This window comes from Pistacia vera, unplaced genomic scaffold (genome assembly GCF_008641045.1).
Source record: "Pistacia vera cultivar Batoury unplaced genomic scaffold, PisVer_v2 Contig320, whole genome shotgun sequence".
Classification (NCBI taxonomy): domain Eukaryota; kingdom Viridiplantae; phylum Streptophyta; class Magnoliopsida; order Sapindales; family Anacardiaceae; genus Pistacia; species Pistacia vera.
The window spans coordinates 2,430,668-2,453,532 of record NW_022196136.1 but is presented as its reverse complement, the minus strand read 5'-3'; the positions used below and the strand labels follow the sequence as shown (position 1 = coordinate 2,453,532).

General features: G+C 34.7%; 3 protein-coding genes across 3 annotated transcripts; all 3 read right to left on the bottom strand.

Annotated features, from left to right (window-relative positions):
• Positions 1-10,088: 10,088 nt before the first annotated feature.
• LOC116137180 (epoxide hydrolase 4-like) lies at positions 10,089-12,895 on the bottom strand. The gene is made up of 4 exons (XM_031422867.1): positions 12,287-12,895; positions 12,061-12,150; positions 10,943-11,010; positions 10,089-10,243 (listed from the first exon to the last, which is right to left on the bottom strand). Exons 1-4 carry the CDS (start codon positions 12,893-12,895, stop codon positions 10,135-10,137), a joined length of 876 nt encoding a protein of 291 aa, XP_031278727.1. The 3' UTR covers positions 10,089-10,134.
• An 818-nt stretch (positions 12,896-13,713) lies between these two features.
• Positions 13,714-15,656, bottom strand: LOC116137177 (epoxide hydrolase 4-like). The gene is made up of 4 exons (XM_031422865.1): positions 15,010-15,656; positions 14,821-14,910; positions 14,673-14,740; positions 13,714-13,989 (listed from the first exon to the last, which is right to left on the bottom strand). Exons 1-4 carry the CDS (start codon positions 15,634-15,636, stop codon positions 13,848-13,850), a joined length of 927 nt encoding a protein of 308 aa, XP_031278725.1. The 5' UTR covers positions 15,637-15,656; the 3' UTR covers positions 13,714-13,847.
• Positions 15,657-20,313: 4,657 nt separating this feature from the next.
• LOC116136949 (3-ketoacyl-CoA synthase 4) lies at positions 20,314-22,569 on the bottom strand. Its single transcript, XM_031422633.1, has one exon. It carries the CDS (start codon positions 22,165-22,167, stop codon positions 20,647-20,649), a length of 1,521 nt encoding a protein of 506 aa, XP_031278493.1. The 5' UTR covers positions 22,168-22,569; the 3' UTR covers positions 20,314-20,646.
• Positions 22,570-22,865: the final 296 nt, after the last annotated feature.

Sequence of the window (22,865 nt, the reverse complement as noted above, 5' to 3'; positions counted from 1 at the left end):
AACTACACCCTTCACGCTTCAACAATACTCCTCTCATTTCCATTTTCTTCATCTTTTCTACTCTACCCGCTCCCACATCCTAACCAATAATCTCAACTTTTTCACCAATCAGCTAGCGTTGATGTAACTGAATATTGATGAACTGCTGCCACTATCTCATCCGCCGACCCTATCTACACTCACCTCTATCTGCATTCAACACACCAAAGAAATTAAGAATTAGAATTGCTCAAGACTTAAGTCCAAAGGTTGACTAACAGAAAAAAGAAACAGACAAGTACCTTGAGATTGAAAGAGTAATGAACTGTAGTTTGGGAGGAGTAATATTGAGGTGCAAAATGAAGCCTAAGATCTTCAAGTGAACAATGGCTTTTAACAACTGACCAGGTCGCCTTGGAACATGATCTTGAGGTTAACATGATTTTGTATCACAATCACCTCAATCTTTGCCCCACTTGACTTGTTCTCGCCTTTCACTTCCCCGTCACAATTTTCAATTTGTGGCCTCACTGCCAAAAGTCCGTTTGCCTTGTCGGTGGAACCCAGAAGTTCAAGACGTCCCTGGTTCGATCTCGACGGCTTGGGTGTCATCCCAACTAGCTTCAGACCCCATGTAACAAGGCTTGTAAATGGAGAAAAAGTTGACCATCTCTCTGTCTCTTCGCACTTCTAATTAATTCTAGAGAGGAGATTATGAGAAAACTCAGATTCTCTAATCATATATATAGTGACGAAAAGGAATGTGAAACTTTGAAAAATCTATGAAATATATGGAGCGTGGAAAGGGTGTTAAAAATTGTATTTGACACAGTTGATGGTCATGCACGTCGACCGTGAGAAAGGTGTTGAATGACGGTGTAAGGTTGACGAAATTTTTTATTCGTCAGAGAGTGGGAAAATATGATGTGGTTTTGACTTACTTGATTGTGGGAGATGATTGTTAGTATCCTATGATACTCGATACGTATCATACAATATGATTCGATACAGGTCGCCAATGATTGTATCAGAGTGTGTATCCTAAACTATTCGATACGTTGATATGTATCCTACGATACGTTAGTATCCGTTCGTATCCTTAAAAATATCGATATAAATCGATACGACTATTAATTTGGGCTAAAGATCCAAAAAAAAATTCGGGTCGAAACGGGTCACCCAACCTGATTCACTAAAACCTGCCATATTACCTATTTTGCATGAAGAAAGTGAAGAGAATATGTATTGCCCATTTTACAGATAATATAATATAAGTGGAGATATAGATATGACATTGATCTTGGAATTTTGTGATTAATTTTGATAATTAATAACGTAATTTAAAGTCAATAATACATAAAATTCTTTAATTAATCTGGGGATTATATTAATTTTTAGAAAATTTTGATTATTTTATTAATTTTTTGAAAAGGCGTATCTTATGATACGATACGATACGCTATACACGATCAAAAAATTAGGTTTTCGATACACGATACGATACATGATTTGATAACCATGGTTGGGAGATCAATGGGCGGCCAAGCCAAACATGAATTACGTAAGAGTAAGTCTCATTAACTGTAATTGGGAGACCTTAAACACGTCGCTAATTTGGTAAGGAGTTAGCTTTTCGGGTTAAATTCTATCTAAAAACTCTATTATAATACCAAAGTCATTGGCAATCATAGTTTTGGAACATGGTCATGCACGTCTAACGTGAGTAAGAGGGTTTAAAAATTGTATTTGACTCATTGATTTTGTTAACCATGGTCATGTTCCCTCCAATTAGAGTTAGCTTTTGAGAATAAGTTATATAAGAAGTAAGTCTCATTAACTTGGTCAATTGGGAGCCCTTATAACATGTCGCTAATTTGGTAAGGAGTTAGCTTTTCGGGTTAAATCTATCCAAAAACTCTATTATAATCCAAGTCCTTGGTAATCATAGTTTTGGAACATGGTCATGAGTCTAGCGTGAGTAAGGGTGTTAAAAATTTATTTGACTCACTTGATTTTGTAACCATGGTCATGTTCCCCCACAGGAGTTAGCTTTAGAATAAGTTGACCCGTTCACATCGTCAATTTAATAGATTATTATAGTTTGTGTATATATATATAATTGGAGCTTGAGTTCTACCCAATCCATTTCATCAAATTACAAGAAAAAAAACAAAACATTATAGTTGGTGGTTTAGGGCAGCTAGTTTTATATGTAAATCATTCCCAATTCCTTGGCTTATCGATATTATTCTTAAAAAAAACAAAATTTAACGAATCTAATTCAAAACTGAACTTCTCCAAACGTATTAAAAAATGATATCTATAAGGGAATTGATTTCATAAAGTTGAACATCTTAACTATGATCAATTATAATAATGTTGCAGTAGTTGTCTTGTATTAGATTATATAAATAAAACAAAACCATAAGAGATTCGTTTAATTAATTCTACGTGGATTTTGTAGCTTGTGTTTTTTATGACCAAAGTGTTTAAATCAGTTTGTACGTATTCAACTAATCTTTGAGATACATTAAAACATCTTGAAACCCAATGTTCCAAACAAACGAGACTCATGAAACATCCTATAAACTCAATGTTTTAGGTAAGTTACAAATGTGGTTAGTGGCCTCAACGTGATTTAAATCCAAAAAATTATGAAAAGAATAAGCTTTCCTGGATATTTAATTTGGTCTTATCTTAACGCGGGTTATAAATAGTATTAATTGTGATCACTCCACATAATATATAGAAAAATAAATAAATAAAAAATATATTGTTCAACTTTGAATAAGAACATAGATATGGACGATTGGTAAGTTGATAGAATGTTTAAGGGTATATATTTTAATATCTTAAATTCTCAATAATGAATTTAAGTTTGTAATCGCTATGAACAAAAAAAACAGCTGGTGACTGGTTGTAAGCATAGTTAGAAATACGGGTACGGTAAAAAAATGGTACGGGAATTTTACGGGAATGATACGGCAAACGGTGAAAAATACGTTATAAAAATTCGACTTTAAAATTCGGAACGGAAAAAATTGGTATGGGTATAATGGGTTAATACGGTATATTGTCAATAATCTTTTGAAAAAACGGTAATATTAATCCTGATTTTAGTATTTTTTATGATCAGAATTAATTATTCTCATTTTTCTTCAAGGTGTATGATTTATATTTTTTTAATTATAATATTTTAGTTTATTATTACAAATATTATAGAAGTGATCAATTATTAATAAAACAAATAATTTTATTTGTCTTTAAGTTGAAGAAGAAGAAGATAAGATAAACAGTGGTGTTTGTTGAAGTATAGTTGAAGAGGAAGAGAGGTGAGACGCCAAAAAGAGCAGAAAAGAGAGAGGTCACAAAAAAAGAGAAGAAGAAAGAGAGGGCGCCAAAAGAAAAAGAGGGCGCCAAAAGAAAGAAAGAGAAAGGAAGCGGCGCAGAAAGGGAAGAAAGGCGTCAAAAAGAGACTGACATTGCGCTTAAAAGTGAGCATAAAACGACGTCGTTTTGATCAAATTTCACCTAAAACAAAGTTGTTTTGACTCAATAAATAATAAAATTTTATTTTAAAAATACGGCCAAATTATACGAGAATTATACGACAAGGCATATAATTCGCGTATAATTCAACTGTGTTTATAGAACGGGAATTCGTGTTTTATATGCGAATATACAGTTGGGCGCATAATTCGCGTATAAAACGCGAATTTACTAACAGGGGTCTTGTAAGTGTTGGTCGTCAACCGCCTTGTGATGAAATACAATTTCCGGTCAACAGCCTCGCTCAGAGGCCAAGTAAGCCCAACTGAAGTAGCTCAACAATAGAAAACAAAATTAATGACCCCATTAATTGTCCCTTAATCATGCTTAACATAGCCTCTGTAATTAATTAATAAGCGTTATCTGGACTAAATTTCCTATCATATAACCGAGTTTTTAGAGTAATGTTACACTGACAAACACTTCTCACTAATTTCTTCTATAAACGCAATGTGTCAGCTCGATGAGTTGTCTGACTAAGCCAATTGCTAGCTGTCAAATCATGTTTGTCAGGCAATCTTTATTCAGTTTTTTCGAGAGTAAACGACTTTTTCCCATTCAAAAAATTTCAAAATACACTTTCCCATCCAAAGTTTATATTCCGACCAATCGTTAGCCGATTATGACATCTTGCAACCCCAAACCACCACCATTCTCTTTCTCGATCATCACTCATCAAAAACCTTCAAACCTTACTCCCGTCGACCTGTCAATCATTGGCAACCTAAGCGATTTTTTGAAACGTGCAACCACCACTCCCAAGTCAAATTCGACCAATCCCGACCACCAAAATCTAACACACCACCATCAAAAGATTCACCAATATCTTCTCTTCAAAATCCACAAGAGACTGGATGAAGTTTGCTCTTCGTTGGCCACCGAATCGGAAAATATATTATGGGTAGTAAACGAAATATAAATTTTGGATGGGAAAAGTAGTATTTTAAAACTTTTAGGATGGGAAATTGTCATTAAGGCAAACCTTGGGTGGAAAAGTCGTTCTCTTTTATTGAAAGGAAAACATATTCTCTATGTTAGGTGCCCTGTTCGTCCCTGTTCTCTCTGTGTGTCACATGTATATGATTTACCTTTCCAATGCAAGTAACCCCATCTCAAGCAACATGAATATATGATTTCTGAAATCAAGGCAGATGTATGTTTTGTATAATCAAGAAACACATCTCATCATATGAAATTCGTGAAAAATGTTTCAATCACAAATTTTATTTCTCAACTTTGTTTCATTAAAATTCACTTAACCCAATTTTCAATGGCAAATTAAACTTGTCAAAAACACTATCATAATTCCTACTTGTAGATATGAGCCTAGTTAGTAAATACGGGTACGGCAAAAAAAAGGTACGGGAATTTTACGGATATAATACGACAAATGGTGAGAAATACGTTTATAAAAATTCGGTCATAAAATTCGGATACGAGAAAAATACTGTATGGGTATATACGGATTTAATACGGTACATTATCAATAATACGTTTTGAAAAATACAGCAATATCAATCTTAGTTTTAACACTTTTATGGACTACCTGGTTAAAATCAATATAACATTTCAAATACAAAGTATTCAATTAACCAATAACACAAATACATAATATATAAATATAACTGATATTCAAATTATAGTCTTTAGACTCAAACATAATATTTAACCAAGATTCAACTATAGTGTCAAATCAAACACATAAGTCGTAACAAACCAAAATTCAAAGTCAATAAGAGCTCCAAACAAATAAAATATACAAATAATATAACCAAGATTCAAATTATAATTTATAACAAAAACTCACAAATTACGTAAACAACAATAAGTCCTGACAGCGCCACAATCCACCGTAATCTGCCATAATCCGCAACAAATCTACCATAGGTCCACAACTGAGTTGTTCAGGTCGGTTTGAGCGTACATCGACTAATCTTTAAGAATAAAAACTATCTCACAGGCCACAGCAATCCATCATCGTAGACTCTTAGGTAAATCATGAACAAAAGTATCACTTTCATGACTTAATTGGAAATCAAACCTGGTAATGGGTGCTTTTTTTCTTTAATATATTTTTAATAATTTCTTCTATAAGACATAGATCTATTTCTATATCTGAAGAATAATCAAACTGTATGTATATACCATAATCTTATTAGAATTAATTAAATATAGTTAGTCTATGGATGATGCATTGTAGTCGCAAGCTAAGCTTGATATTAAATAGCTATGGTACCATTAATTTCTTAATAATAAAATGCAACTCCCATTTAGGATGAGAAAAAACAACGTTTAAATTATTTCTACGTGGATTTTGTAGCTGTGTTTTTTTATGACCAAAGTGTTTAAATCAGTTTGTACGTACTTCAACTAATCTTTGGATACATTAAACATCTTGTACACCAATGTTCCAAACAAACGAGACTCATGAAACATCCTATAAACTCAATGTTTTAGGTAAGTTACAAATGTGGTTAGTGGCCTCAACGTGATTTAAATCCAAAAAATTAATGAAAAGAATAAGCTTTCCTGGATATTTAATTTGGTCTTATTCTTAACGCGGTTTTTAAAAGTATTAATTGTGATCCACTCCACATAAATATTAGAAAAATAAATAAATAAAATCATATTGTTCAACTTTGAATTAAGATCAGATATGGACGATTGGTAGATTGATAGATTTAAGGGTATATATTTTAATATCTTAAATTCTCAATTAATGATTATTTAAGTTTGATAATCGCTATGAAAACAAAACACAGCTGGTACTGGTTGTAAGCATAGTTAGTACGGGTACGGTATAAAAAATGGTACGGGAATTTTACGGGAATGATACGGCAAACGGTGAAAAATACGTTTATAAAAATTCGACTTTAAAATTCGGATACGAGAAAAATGGGTATGGGTATATATGGGTTTAATACGGTATATTCAATAATACGTTTTGAAAATACGGTAATATTAATCCTGATTTAGTATTTTTTAGTATCATTGAATTAATTATTCCTATTTTTCTTCATAGGTGTATGATTTATATTTTTTTAATTATAATATTTTAGTTTATTATTACAAATATTATGAAGTGATCAATTATTAATAAAACAATAATTTTATTTGTCTTTTAAGTTGAAGAAGAAGAAGATAAGATAACCAGTGGTGTTTGTTGAAGTATGTTGAAGAGGAAGAGAGGTAGAGACGCCAAAAGAGCAGAAAAGAGAGAGGTCACAAAAAAGAGAAGAAGAAAGAAGAGGGCGCCAAAAGAAAGAGGGCGCCAAAAGAAGAGAAAGAGAAAGGAAGCGGGCGCAGAAAGGGAAGAAAAGGCGTCAAAAAGAGACTGACATTGCGCTTAAAAGATTGAGCATAAACGACGTCGTTTTGATCAAATTTCACCTAAACAACGTTGTTTTGATCAAAAATAATAAATATTTTATTTTAAAAATACGGCCAAATTATACGAGAATTATACGACTAAGGCATATAATTCGCGTATAATTCAACTGTGTTTTAGAATACGGGAATTCGTGTTTTATATGCGAATTATACAGTTGGGCGCATAATTCGCGTATAAAACGCGAATTTACTAACAGGGGTCTTGTAAGTTGTGGTCGTCAACCGCCTTGTGATGAAATACTTTCCGTCAACAGCCTCGCTCAGAGGCCCAAGTAAGCAGCCAACTGAAGTAGCTCAACAATTAGAAACAAATTAATGACCCCATTAATTGCTCCCTTATCATGCTAAACATAGCCTCTGTATTTAATTAATAAAGCGTTATCTGGACTAAATTTTCCTATCATATAACCGAGTTTTTATGAGTAATGTTACACTGACAAACACTTCTCACTAACTTTCTCTCATAACGCATGTTCAGCTCGCATGAGTCTTGTCTGACTAAGCCAATTGCTAGCTGTCAAATCATGTTTGTCAGCAATCTTTATTCAGTTTTATCGAGAGTAAACGACTTTTTCCCATTCAAAAAATTTCAAAATACCACTTTCCCTCCAAAGTTTATTCCGACCAATCGTTGCCATTATGACATCTTTGCAACCCCAAACCCACACCATTCTCTTTCTCGATCATCACTCATCAAAACCCTTCAACCTTACTCCCGTCACCTTGTCAATCATTGGCAACTAAGCTGTTTGGTTCGATCTCGACGGCTTGGGTTGTCATCCCAACTAGCTTCAGTACCCCATGTAACAAGGGCTTGTAAATGGAGAAAAAGTTGACCATCTCTCTGTCTTCTTCGCACTTCTAATTAATTTCTAGAGAGGAGATTTATGAGAAAACTCAGATTCTATAATCTATATATATAGTGACGAAAAGGAATGTGAAACTTTGATAAAAATCTATGAAATATATGGAGCGTGAGAAAGGGTGTTAAAAATTGTATTTGACACAGTTGATGGTCATGCACGTCGACCGTGAGAAAGGTGTTGAATGACGGTGTAAGGGTTGACGAAATTTTTTATTCGTCAGAGAGTGGGAAAATATGATGCTGGTTTTGACTTACTTGATTAGTTGGGAGCATGATTGTTAGTATCCTATGATACTCGATACGTATCATACAATATGATTCGATACAGGTCGCCAATGATATGTATCAGAGTGTGTATCCTAAACTATTCGATACGTTGATATGTATCCTACGATACGTTACGTATCCGTTCGTATCCTTAAAAATATCGATATAAATCGATACGACTTTATTAATTTGGGCTAAAGATCCAAAAAAAAATTCGGGTCGAAACCGGGTCACCCAACCTGATTCACTAAAACCTGTCCATATTTACCTATTTTGCATGAAGAAAGTGAAGAGGAATATGTATTGCCCATTTTACATGATAATAATAATATAAGTGGAGATATAGATATTGACATTGATCTTGGAATTTTGTGATTAATTTTGATAATATAATAACGTAATTTAAAGTCAATAATACCATAAAATTCTTTAATTAATCTTGGGGATTATATTAATTTTTAGAAAATTTTGATTATTTTATTAATTTTTTTGAAAAAGGCGTATCTTATGATACGATACGATACGCTATACACGATTCAAAAAATTAGGTTTTCGATACACGATACGATACATGATTTGATAACCATGGTTGGGAGATCAATGGGCGGCCAAGCCAAACATGAATTACGTAAGAAGTAAGTCTCATTAACTTGTTAATTGGGAGACCCTTATAACACGTCGCTAATTTGGTAAGGAGTTAGCTTTTCGGGTTAAATTCTATCTAAAAACTCTATTATAATACCAAAGTCATTGGCAATCATAGTTTTGGAACATGGTCATGCACGTCTAACGTGAGTAAGAGTGTTAAAAATTGTATTTGACTCACTTGATTTTGTTAACCATGGTCATGTTCCCTCCACATTAGAGTTAGCTTTTGAGAATAAGTTATATAAGAAGTAAGTCTCATTAACTTGGTCAATTGGGAGGCCCTTATAACATGTCGCTAATTTGGTAAGGAGTTAGCTTTTCGGGTTAAATTCTATCCAAAAACTCTATTATAATACCAAATTCATTGGTAATCATAGTTTTGGAACATGGTCATGCACGTCTAGCGTGAGTAAGGGTGTTAAAAATTATATTTGACTCACTTGATTTTGTTAACCATGGTCATGTTCCCTCCACATTGGAGTTAGCTTTTAAGAATAAGTTTGACCCGTTCACATCGTCAATTTAATAGATTATTATAGTTTGTGTATATATATATAATTGGGAGCTTGAGTTCTACCCAATCCATTTCATCAAATTACAAGAAAAAAAACAAAACATTATTAGTTGGTGGTTTAGGGCAGCTAGTTTTCACATGCTAAATCATTCCAAATTCCTTGGCTCAATCGATATTACTCTTGAAAAAACAAAAAATTAACGAATCTAAATTCAAAACTGAACTTCTCCAATCGTATTAAAAAAATGATATCTATAAGGGAATTTGATTATCATAAGGTTGAACATCTTAACTATGATTCAATGTATCTAATAATTTTGCAATATTTGTCTTGTATTAGATTATTTAAATAAAACAAAACCATTTATGAGTATTACGAGGTAAAATTTAAAAATTAGTAAAAAAAACTTCATAGGTTTGCTAATTTAACTAAACACCCCAATATATAGAAATTTTGTAAAATGACAAAAATACCCCCATCCACCACAGCGCCAAATTCTGGCCACCACTATCGGAATCTAGTTGAAATCTGCCGTTACAACGTAGACCGGTCGGATCTGACCGATAGTGTGTTGATCTGGCCGAAAAGGCCAAATCGATGAATAAACGGCCAGTTCCTATCATTTTTAGGCCATTGTGATAGATTTCGACCACAACCGACGGTGGTTGCCGGAATGTGGCAACTGTGGGTGGATGGGGTTGTTTTTGTTAATTTTTAAACTTTTTTTTGGGGGTGTTTAATTAGGTTAATAAACTTAAAGGGTCTAAAAATAACTAAAAAAATATATTAGTATTTTCCAAATATTTAAACAAATGGTTATTTTGGGAATAGGGTTTGAAATAATGAAACAAAGGGACCCTTCAATTCATCGATCAGTTAACACCAGAAATGCAAGAATTTCCACTAGCTTTGTTGAGCAGATCAGGCAAGAATTCTCTTGAGCTCCCTGTTGTAAATGCATGGTCGTTCTAGGTTAACAAGATGACCTGCCTTCTCTATTGCCTTCAATGTTGCTTTCTGTCCAACTTGTCTGTCAATTTAATTCAATGCTTGTCATTAGTTATTTGGTTGATGCTGATTCATTTTCATATTCGTATGGTCCCTCTATTTATTACAAGTCAACTGCTCAACTATCTCACTCCCAACTCAATATTTTTTTTTTTTTTTTTTTTTTTTAAAGAGCAATGCTACTCTTTCCAATTGAAATTCTAAATTTTTTATAACTGAGGTATCTGGACCAGCTTACATGCATCTCACTAATCTTCAGAAACCCTAGAACTACCAATCGGATAAGAACTCTAATGCCTAACCCTTTTAGCAATAGAGAAGGAACTATTTCACTCCCAACTCAATACTTTTTTTTTTTTTAAGAGTAATGCTACTCTTTCCAATTGAAATTCTAAATTTTATTTTATTTTATGACCAGGGGTATCTGGACCAACTTACCTGCACCTCACTCATCCTCCGAGACCCTGAAACTATCGATCGAATAAGAGCTTTAATGTCTAACCCTATTAGCAATAAAAAAAGAACTCGAATTCAAGATCTCTTAATTAACACATCCAAGAATCCTTATCGAGTCACTCGACGACTCAAAAATTTTAAATTTTCCATTCTAAATAATATGTCGGCTCATGTGGTGTTAGATATATCATTTAACACAACAACTTCTCATTTACACAACAAAACCATGTAAAAGAAGGTAATTAAATAGATTAAGTAAACTTACTGTTTAAGGTTCCGGGCAGTTTCCATATCGAAAATCAAATCATTTTCACCCCACAAGAGATATACCTTCTGCAATTAATCATCAAATATATGAACGTTTAATTAAAGAATTATGAGAACTTAATATTTCAAATTCTTATGATTTTTTTTTTTTCCAAACCCGGATCCCTAAATATCTTGAATCGAGATAGCTCAACTAATGCATACTGAATTTAAGCATTTACTAAATCAAGAACCTGTTGCATTAAACATTACGTCTACCGTTCTCCTATTCTATTAATATCTCGGCTTCAAATAAAATATTATCTTATAACAGAACATATAAGGCTTCGTTTTATTATATTTTTAAAATTAAATCGATATTCAAAGTGGGAACCATATGTTATCTCTTAAGTCTTATCGAAGTATGAAATCGATAAATATAGTTGACATTTCAACTAAGTTATTTACATTATTTAGCTTCATCTCAATCATTGAATTTAAATATTTTTTTTTTTCCACAGTGGCTTTAGGTATTTTGTCTTGGTTGACTTAGAATGTCGCGATTGATATATAAAATACATCAATGATGAAATCTCTATGCCAAAATTGATCAAAACCTAGCACCAAAGTCCAAATGAAATGGCCAAAAGATAAATAGTTAATATTAAGAGTAAACGACTTTTTCCCACCCAAGGTTTTTCTTAATAACACTTTCCCACCCGAAGTTTGTAATTTGTTAATATCCAAAGTACACTTTCTCAATTGGCATTCGATGACTTACCAGGAGTCAAGATAAAAGAGGTTTTATAAAGTGGAGGCTAGTGGATTGAATGGTTGTGATCAATTGAATATTATTCGTTGTAAATCAGCTAAGAACAAAAAACTTTAACTTTGCGGTGGCGGACAATCGGTAAGAAATCAGGTATTGCAGTGTGAGAAGTTTTATAGACAAGAGACTGGATGTTCAAATAGTGGTGACTAAGAGAATTTTTACTGCTAGAATCGGCTTTAGTTAGTAACCGAATATTAACTTTGGATTAGAAAGTTGTATTTTGAAACTTTTTGCGTGGGAAAGTATCATTAAGGCAAAACTTGGGTGGGAAAAAGTCGTTTACTCTTGATATTAATATTGCGTACCTGTGGATAATGAGGGATAGTAAATTCCCTATCACTTATAACCAGAGCCTCTAGAAGTTCAGTTTTCTCCTTTCTGTAGATAGAAATCGTCTGCCATTTCATAGTCAACACTCAAAACATTCAAATAACCACCATATTAGCTAAGCTACAACTTCAGAGTATGTAAATATGGAGATATCATCATATTTTGTGACAATAGATATTTGTATTAAAGAAAAAAGAGTACCTCCAAAATTTCTTTGTAAATGAATTGGGGAAGTATTGGCAGATTGTAAGTGGCGATGTCAAGAAGAGTCTTCGTACCGTCGGCCGTTTTAGGAAGCAAGTAATCCGGCCAGCTAGAGAAACCGATTCTCTGAAGCGCAGCATTGCTGACAGACTCCGTTAACGCCATGACTGAGCAAGTCACCACCATCGATTCAACCAAGTCAGGGTACATCTCAGCCATTTTGAACGCCACCATCCCGCCATAGCTGAGCCCAACCAAGGTGCACCTCTCCACGCCGAGTTTCCTCAGTCCCCTAGCCATACACTCACTTTGAAACTCCACTGTCCGCTCAGGTCGGTCCGTGAACGAGCCGCCAAAGAAGAGAAAATCCGGAACGTAGACTGCATGCGTTTTGGCCAAGGCTAGCACCTGAAATTGCCAAGTTAGAATACCATCGAACCCAAACCCGTGAAGAAACACCAGAGCTGGCTTGTTGTTAGTTGTATCTGTTGGAAGCCAGAAGTTCAAGACCGTCCCTGGCTCGATCTCGACTGCTTGAGTCGTCATCCCGACTAGTTTCAGTGCGCCATGCAAGAAGGTTTTGTATATCGACAAAAACCTTACCATTTTTCTATATGGAGTTAAAGAAAGATACGATAGTACTTTAATGGAGTAAAGGAATGTGAACGGTTCCTTGAAAAACTTGATGTAGTGTGTCTTTAAGAATTCAAGAACTGGAGAGCTGAGATTTGACTAGCCATAAGTAGAATCTCCATAAAATATTTTGACAGAAGAAATTCAAGTCGATTTCTATTATAATAAGAGAAATGCTAGGTGTAATCCCCATTCCCCCATAAATAATTCATCTCGGTTCGAAATATCTAACTTGAAGGACTTTATAAACGCGTTAAATAATATTTTAATTTTTTTAATAATGAGTGTTAGTTCAAAATTTATTAGTTTGCGTCACTAAGTCAAATATATCTATTAAAATTAAAATTAAAAAATTTTCTAAGTTGTATTAGCTGTCCTCTGATCTTGACATTTTATACTTGGCTTTTTACATTAGTTTAAGTTGGCTACAAGAATTTGGCGTAAGGTTTGAGAATACGTCGACTAATCTTTAAGAAAAACTATCCCACAGGCCACAGCAACGATCATCGCACAGCAACTATCATCGCAAACTCTTAGATAAATCATGAATAAAAGTATTACCTTCACACTCAACTGGGAATCGAACCTGGTAATGGGTGTTTTTTTTCTTTAATATATTTTTAATAATTTCTTCTATAAGACGTAGATCTATTTCTGTATCTGAAGAATAATGGAACTGTGTGTATATAACATAATCTTATTAGAATTAATTAAATATATTTAGTCTATGGATGATGCATAGTAGTCGCAAGCTAAGCTTGATATTAAATAGCTATGGTACCATTAATTTCTTAATAATAAAATGCAACTCCCATTTAGGATGAGAAAAAACAAATATAAATACATTCTCGAATCTCAAAAAAACAACTAAAGTTAAGCAAACTCTTATAAATTCATACGCAGAATGATATTCTTGGAAAACCCTCTAATTGGAGTGACATTTTTGTTCTTCTGTCAAAGCACCGAGAATTCTCTTGAGGTGCTTGTTGTAGACGAAGGGTCGCTCCAGGTTAACCAGGTGACCAGCCTTCTCTATTGCCAGTAAGGTTGCTTTCTCTCCCACCTGCCTGCATTATCGTTATAGTACTTGTTGTCATTTATTGTGTAGTCGATAAAGGTAACTAAAATCTTAAATTATTTCCCAAGTTGTATACGTGTATATTTTATGATGAGTTGAATGACTACTCAACCACCTTATGGTTATGGACTTTAATTTCGAAATACCAAATCAAGAAGACGTGTTTAAAAAAATACATTCAAATCAACGAAATCTTAAGCCAGTTAGGCTTTAATCAAAATCTTAAGCCAGTTAGGCTTTAGTCAATAATTTATGCTGTTGGAGTCTCACACTGATTAGGCACGTTCAAGTCTACTGATTTATCATACTGACTAGGCACGTTCAAGTCTACTGATTTATAAGAGGGATAATCCTCTCATTCAACAAGATTTTATTGGATGAGGAGTCAGATCTACCTCAAATTCTATCATGATATTAGAGTCCAAGTTCAGTTAAGTTGAGTGCTTGACCGACGGGTGAGGAGTTAGAGTCGACAACTACCTCTAATAACAGGTATGACCCAATATATGGGCTTGACCGTGAGGGAAAGTGTTAGAGTCCCACACCGACTAAACACGCTTAAGCCTCTTGGTTAATAAGAGGGGATAATCCTCTTATCCAACAAGTTCTTATTGGGTGAGGAGTTAGGCCACCTCAAATTCTTTCATATGTATTAAGATGAAGTTAACTCACTCTTTCAAGTTCCGGGCTGTTTCCATATCGAAAATCAGATCACTTTCACCCCACAAGAGATATATCTTCTGCAAAAATTTAAACCAATATATAGTAATTAGATAACATATACAAGAAAATAGTCTGTAGAAGATGCAGAATTCATTACCTGTGGGTAATGAGGAATGGAGAATTTCTTATCACTTATCACCAACGCCTCTAGAAGTTCAGTTTGCTCCTTCCTGTGATCAAACATGACCTGCCCACGTAGTGGAAAATATAAATGGCAGTATTTAGATACCTCTTGAACCTCAATAGATCTTCATCTTTTATGAATGAAACTAAACGATATATTTACCTCCAAAATGTCTTCGCTAATGAATTTAGGCACTCTCGGCAAGTTGTAGCTTCCGATGTCAAAGAGGGTCCTTAAACCCTCGACTGTATTTGGAAGCAAAAACTCTGCCCAAGAAGAGAACCCGATTCTCTGAAGCGCGGCATTGCTTACAGACTCAGTCAGCGCCATGACTGAGCAACTCATCACCATCGACTCAACCAAGTCCGGATACATTTCAGCCATTTTGAACCCAACCATCCCACCGTAGCTGACTCCAACAAGAGTGCACTTCTCCACTCCGAGCTTCCTCAGCCCTTCAGCCATACACTCACTCTGAAACTCCACCGTCCGCTCAGGTCGGTCAGTAACTGAACCGCCGAAGAAGAGAAAATCCGGAACGTAGACTGCATAGTTTTTGGCCAAGGCGAACACCTGGAATTGCCAGTTTAGAATGCCTTCCATGTCAAATCCATGAAGAAACACCACGGCAGGCTTGTTTGTTTTGTTCTTCGTCTTCTTAGTCGTTTCAGTTGGAACCCAGAAGTTCAAGACCGTCCCTGGTTCGATCTCGACGGCTTGGGTTGTCATCCCAACTAGCTTCAGTACACCATGTAACAAGGGCTTGTAAATGGAGAAAAAGTTGACCATCTCTCTGTCTTCTTCGCACTTCTAATTAATTTCTAGAGAGAAGATTTATGAGAAAGCTCAGATTCTATAATCTATATATATAGTGACGAAAAGGAATGTGAAACTCTGATAAAAATCTATGAAACATATAGCTCAACTGCTCAAGAAATCTCCTACGTTGCTTCGGTCTGAGGTCAAACATTCTATGTGAGGTCAGCTAAATTGGCCCTTAGGATTAGAATAAATAAACCATTTTGATAAGATCAATTAGGTTAAAAGTAAAAGTCAAATCAAAATAAAATTCAAATCGAAATTCCAATTATAATTTTGTTGAATGAAGGTGTAGGGGTTGACGGAATTTTTTATTCGTTAGAGAGTGGGAAAATATGATGCTGGTTTTGACTCACTTGATTAGTTGGGAGATCAATGGGCGGCCAAGCCAAACATGAATTATGTAAGAAGCAAGTTGTATTTGTCAAGTATCATTAACTTGGTCAATTTGGTAGACCGTTATAACACGCCGCTAATTTGGTAAGGAGTTAGGGTCAGTTTGATTCATTATTCTGATAATTTTTAGAATAATATTTTGAAAAAAATTAAACCGGACGGGTATTACAATATAGGATTTGAAAATTAACAAAAATACCTCATATGTTTGTTTATTTACTAAACACCCTTATAATAAAATCTTAAAAGTTAATAAAAATAACCCCAACCCACCCATTGATTATGGACAGCCAGCCACCACCGCCAGAGGGTGGTTGAAGTCACTGTATCAGCACATATCCGACTGGATCTTACCAGTCGTGTGCTGATATGGCATTTTCCGGGGCTAAGGCCAACGGCCAATTCTTTGGCCATAGATCTAGCATTTTTCGGTCAAATCCACCATGGATCTTGCCGAAAAAGGCTAGATTGGAGCACTACCGGGCAGATTCAGCCGGTAGTGCACCATTATACCAGATTTCGGCCACCTTTCGGCAATGGTGGCCGAAATCTAGTAAATGTGGGTTGCTGGGGTGTTTTTTGTAATTTCTTAAAAAAAAAAATTGGGGGTATTTAGTTAAATTAATAAATTTAAGGGGTTCAGAAGAAGTTGAATAATATAGAATAATATTGTGAGAATATGTCAATTTTACTGTTTAACTTTATTGGGAATACTAATAATAGCATTCCCAAGAGTGTAAAAAACGGACCCTTAGCTTTTGAGGGTTAAGTTTTACCCAAAAACTCTATTATAATACCAAAGTCATTGGCGATGATAGATTTGGACCAAGGTCATTCATGTCAAGCGTGAGAAAGGGTGTTAGAAATTGTATTTGTTTCATATCGTCAATTTGGTAGGTTGTTATGTATATATACGTGGTTAGACTCCCTCTACATAAGAGTTAGTTTTTAAAAATAAGTTATATCCACTCACATTGCCAATTTAATATATATATATATATATGGAGCTTGAGTTCTACCCAATCCACTTTATAAAATTACAAGAAAAAAAAAACATTATTAGTGGGTGGTTTAGGGCAGCTAGTTTTCATATGCTAAATCATTCCAAATTCCTTGTCTTCATCGATATTATTCTTAAAAAAACAAAAATTTAACGGATCTAAATTCAAAATTGAACTTCTCCACTCGTATTAAAAAAATGATGTCTATAAGGAAATTTGATTATCATAAAGTTGAACATCTTAACTGCGATTCAATTTATCTAATAATTTTGCAATATTTGTCTTGTACTGGATTATATAAATAAAACAAAACCATTTACGAGATTCCTATGAATTAATTCCTCATTGGATTTTGTAGCTCAAGTTTTTTTATGACAGAAGTGTTTAAGCCAGTTTGTGCGTACTTCAACTAATCTTTGAGATACATTAAACACCCTACAAACCTGATATTCCAAGTAAACGAGACTCATTGAACACCCTACAAGCCTAATATTTTATGTAAGTCACAAATGTTGTTAGTGGCCTCAACGTGGTTTAAAGTTTAAACTCAAAAAATTAATGAAAATAATATATAGAAAAATAAATAAATAAAAATCATATCGTTCAACTCTGAATTAAGAATCAGATATGGACGATTGGTAGGTTGATAGAATGTTCAAGGGTATATATTTTGAATATCTTAAATTCTTAATTAATGATTATTTAACTTTGATAATCGCTATAAAAACAAAAACACAGCTGGTGACCGGTTGTAAGTGTTGGTCGTCGGCCGCCTTGCGATGAAATACAATTTCCGGTCAACAGTCTCGTTGGGAGGCCCAAGCAAGCAGCCAAGTGAAGTAGCTCAACAATTAAGAAACAAATTCATGACCCCATTAATTGCTCCCTTAATCATGCTTAAACATAGCCTTTGTATTTAATTAATAAAGCGTTATCTGGACTAAATTGTCCTATAATATAATCGAGATTTTATGAGTAATACTATACTAACGAACACCTTTCACTAACTCTCTTACAAACATGACATGTCAGCTCGCAATTGGTCATCTCACATGAGTCCTACCTGACAAAGTCAATTGCGAGCTGTCACGTCACATTTGTAAGAAGTGTTTGTCATACCATCTTTATTCAGTTTTTATTAAGAGTAAACGACTTTTTCTCACCCAAAAAGTTTCAAAATACCACTTTCTCACCCAAAATTTATATTCTGACCAATCGTCAGTCGATTTTGACATATTTGCAGCTTCAAACTACCATCATTCTCTTCCTTGATCATCACTCACCAAAACTCTTCAAACTTTGCTTCCGTCAATCCTATCAATAGCCAGCAACCGAGCGATTTGTGAAATGCATAGCCGCCCCTCCTAAGTCAGATTCAACCAATTTCGATCACTAAAATCTAACATACCATCATCAAAAGACTCACCGATATCTTCTCTTCAAAATTCACAACAGGCTGGATGGAGTTTGCTTTCCATTGACTATCGAATCGGAAAGTGTATTCTAGATAGTAAACATAATATAAATTTTGGATGAGAAAAATGGTATTTTAAAATTTTTAGGATGGGAAGGTGTCATTAATTAAGGCAAACCTTAGGGTTGAAAAAGTCGTCTCTTTCATTGAAAGGTAAACATATTCTCTATGTTAGGTGCCCTGTTCTCCCCTGTTCTCTCTGTGTCACATCATATGTATATGATTTACATTTCCAATACAAGTAACCCCATCTCAAGCAACATGAATATATGATTTCTGAAATCAAGGCACATATATGTTTTGTATAATCAAGAAACACATCTCATCATATGAAATTCGTGAAAAATATTTCAATCACAAATTTTATTTCTCAACTTTATTTCATTAAAATTCACTTAACCCAATTTTCAATGGCAGATTAAACGTGTCAACAACACTATCATAATTCCTACTTGTAGATGAATCCATGGCATTGTCAAATATAATCTTCAAAATCTATTGCTATAATGACTTCTTGACTAAAAGATTCGTTAAAGTCAAAACACTCATGAATTCGGGTTTTTTTTTTTTTTTTTTTTTTTTTAACTAGATATCCAAACTAGTTTATACGTATCTCAACTACTCTCCAAGATTCATTGAACAACTTACAGAATCCAATAAACATAAATGTGATAAGTGATCACTTTGTGTAACTCGAACACAAAAATCTCTAAATAACCCAGAGTCTTGCCATCCAACCACAAATTAAGTGATTCCCATGAATTGGGTTTTCTAATTTCAGTCGAGTAATGCTAGATTCACAACTCAATCTCACAACCCCCGACATGATAACTCGTTATTGGTCAACTTACAAAATAGATACCACCTACTTGCATGGATCTCGCCGATCCATCTGCGAGCTAACTAGTGACAAGTTATCACGTCGAGAGTTGTAAGAAAAGATTATGGACAGAAGTATTTGTTTGCTTAAGCAACTAAATCCAAATGATTTCAAGCCCATTAGTTTAAACAGAAGCAGCAAAATTATTTCACAAGTAAACTACAATACACAAAGCAGAATCACATGGTAACAACACAAGTGTACAGATCTACATATTTATAAATGACAACAATGGTTTCTTATGCCAGACTCTACCCAGTTAGAACACACCAAAAAACATCCCATAATTGGGTCGATACAGATACAGATCTGGGAAAAGAAGTAGCCCTCAACAAGCTATAGTGAAATAAGGTTAAGGACGATCTGGATAATTCATAGTTGAAAGCGAAGTTCTTGCTTCTAGTTGAAGACATTCACAAAGAGCAATCTTGGTCCACAACAGATGGTAGAATGCATACAAACATCATAAACTGGAAGGATTCATATTGGAAGTTGAAGAACAAACAAATATCAAGTCTTTATGACAAGAAAAACTAATGAGAAGCTAATGATAACTTCGAGAATTCTGTAAAGTATGGGGCCACACATCTAGAATAAAGAAAAGCCACTTTCGGTAAGTTGGGCACCAGATAGGACATTATCTCATGGCAAGCCAATTCTCATGGAAAAAAGTTTGGCCTGGACAGAAACCGCTTGAGATGGATGCCTCATGCCAATAATGTTGATGAAAGCAACTTCAAAACAGTAAGTTATGAGACTATAGAAGCTAAAACATTGGATGTATCAATAGAAACCATGTAATTGAGGATAAAGTAAAAGCAGATGCCAGAGTAAAATAAAGATAATGAAATTCCAATAGAGAGCATACTTTACAGGGACTTAATACTGCCTTAAAACATGACTATATACAAAGTTTTAGAAAGATAAGAAGAATAAATTCATCTACATTAGCATTTTAAGTACAAGCACTTCCATTCAGCATAAATATTATCAAAGCATCAAAGTACAAGAACCCAGGTTCATAACCAAGAGACTCAAGCAAACTATAGAAGTGGACATTATGACTTTGAAGACCAGATAGCACATGAAGTGACCCAAAAAAATTAGAAACAATGACCCCAAAAAAAGAAAATTCGGAAGGTAACAACAGAAGACACAATAATAACTTAGTTAATCTGTCAAGATACGCTTCTCTATATGAAGATTCTCTAACTGAATTGTGGTTTGAGCTATAGAACTAACTCCACTGGATACCTGTGAATGCAATCTTCCCATGGACTATTGAAAGAAGGTTTCACATTCCTGAGGGCCTGCCAGACTGCACTGTTACACTTGAAACCACTTCCAAAAGCAATCTGCCAAACACGATGCCCCTTTCGCATCCTTCCTTTTGCCTCTGTGTATGCCAACTCGTACCAAATTGAGCTTGACGAAGTGTTGCCAAACCGATGTAAAGTCATCCTAGATGCCTCAACATGTACTGGGAGAAGCTGCAAATTCTTCTCAAGCTCATCAATCACAGCTCTTCCCCCGGCATGAATGCAGAAGTGCTCAAAAGCAAGCTTAAAATCAGGAATATAAGGCTTGACTTTTGCATTAAACAACTTCTTGGAAACCAAAGTGGCAAAAAAGAGAAGTTGCTCACTTATGGGAAGAACAAGGGGACCTAATGTAGTGATGTTAGTCTTAAGGGCCAAACCAGCAATAGCCATTAAATCCTTGGACAAGGAAACCCCCGTTTTCCCAATATCATCCTGCTCCTGATAAACACATTTAAATGCATTATCATCAGCCCCCTTATGTGTCCTCACAACATGAACAAGCTTGTACTTAGCGCAGCGCCTATCCTTAGCTTTATTTGATAACAATACTGCAGCACCTCCAACTCTAAACAAACAATTGGGAATTAACATTGATTTTTTGTTTCCAAAGTACCAATTCTGGGTGATATTTTCAGTACTAACAACAACTGCACAAGTATTTCTATGAACTTGCAACATATCCTTCGCAAGATCAATAGCAATGACTCCAGCACTACACCCCATACCACCAAGATTGAAACTCCTTATATTGCCCCTCAATTTATACTTATTAACAATCATAGCAGATAATGAAGGTGTTGGATTAAACAAACTACAATTAACAACGAGAATGCCAATATCTTTAGGTTTGACATTAGTATTAGCAAAAAGATTATCCAAAGCACCAAACATCACCTGCTCTGCCTCTTCCCTGGCTGCAGCCATTGAAGGCCTTGGAGGAATATGATGCATAGCCTCGGGAACATAAGTTTCTTCACCAAGACCTGATCTTTCCAAAATCTTGCGCTGAAACTCCAATGATGATTCATCAAAATCACCAGTGAGTCTCGAATGCTCCATAAACTTCTTATATCTGACTTGCAAATGAGAGGGAGGACGGTAACAGGAATAGTCAACCAAATAAATGGATCTGGGTCGGGTCATTATATAAACGGTGGATCCAAAAACAAGAAAAGCAGAACAAATAATGACACTGACGAGATTGTATTTAAGATGAAGCCATAGATGGTGAATGTCATCTGGGTTCATTTGAGAGGCCTCAATGATAATGACCGCCATTAACGGAACTAACAGAAGGGTCAAAAGATGAGTCATCAAGTAATGATAACCCAACTTCACATATTTCAAGTTCACACTTTGGAGAAAATCCGGCAGTCTCCTACTCTGCTGGATCTGAACTCCGCCACCATTCGACTCAGTAGTACTCATGGCTGCCACTCCCAGTATAAAACTCACAAAAATGAAATAAAAAAAAAAGCTTTCTTTGAAGTGGGTTTTTTTCTCAGGGCTGGAGGGTTTATATGGTGAACACAGAAAGAACTGGAACAAGAACGTACAGAAAACGGATCTGCTAAGAAAATATTTTTAAAAAGAAAACAAGTTTCAAACTTGGATGCTGAGAAACGATGTTTGAGTTGGATGGGTTTAGAGCAGGTTAGATACAACTACAACAACGACCAAAAAGCCATAATGAAACACGTAGATTGATGATGATGACGATGAAATTGATATAGAAAAAAGAGAGAGAGAGGTGGCTGAGAAAGTGGGAGTTTTTGCTGCGTTTGTTGTGTTCTGCCTCTGCTACCTCTCTCTCTCTCTCTTTTTCTCTCTGTGTTTAATCAATCTATAACCAGCTATGTAGAGTATGTATATGAAGAATCATGAAAGCAACTTGAGCAAGGCACATGGTAAATGTTTTGTGGAAGCGAGGGCGGATGTTCAACTCTGTCGAGAGAGTCAAACTTTGAGTTTTGCAGAACTTTCAAAGTTCCTTCCTTTTACGTCATTATTATTATTATTATTATTCACCATTGTTCTGTAACTATAGTTTTTATGCTTGCCGTTAAAAGCATTTTTAAAACTTCCAAAAATATTGTTTTTATTATTAAAAAAAAAACAGTTCCTTA

What these genes read in the sequence shown, in the direction of transcription:
- LOC116137180 (XM_031422867.1), bottom strand. Translation starts at nt 12,895, where the DNA reads ATGGTAAGGTTTTTGTCGATATACAAAACCTTCTTGCATGGCGCACTG. An exon ending in CTATCCCTCATTATCCACAG is followed by an intron (nt 11,011 to 12,060) that starts GTACGCAATATT and finishes GATTAATTGCAG; the next exon opens with AAGGTATATCTCTTGTGGGG. An exon ending in ACTGCCCGGAACCTTAAACA is followed by an intron (nt 10,244 to 10,942) that starts GTAAGTTTACTT and finishes TTAAATTGACAG; the next exon opens with ACAAGTTGGACAGAAAGCAA.
- LOC116137177 (XM_031422865.1), bottom strand. Translation starts at nt 15,636, where the DNA reads ATGGTCAACTTTTTCTCCATTTACAAGCCCTTGTTACATGGTGTACTG. An exon ending in TTAGCGAAGACATTTTGGAG is followed by an intron (nt 14,911 to 15,009) that starts GTAAATATATCG and finishes CTACGTGGGCAG; the next exon opens with GTCATGTTTGATCACAGGAA. An exon ending in ACAGCCCGGAACTTGAAAGA is followed by an intron (nt 13,990 to 14,672) that starts GTGAGTTAACTT and finishes ACGATAATGCAG; the next exon opens with GCAGGTGGGAGAGAAAGCAA.
- LOC116136949 (XM_031422633.1), bottom strand. Translation starts at nt 22,167, where the DNA reads ATGAGTACTACTGAGTCGAATGGTGGCGGAGTTCAGATCCAGCAGAGT.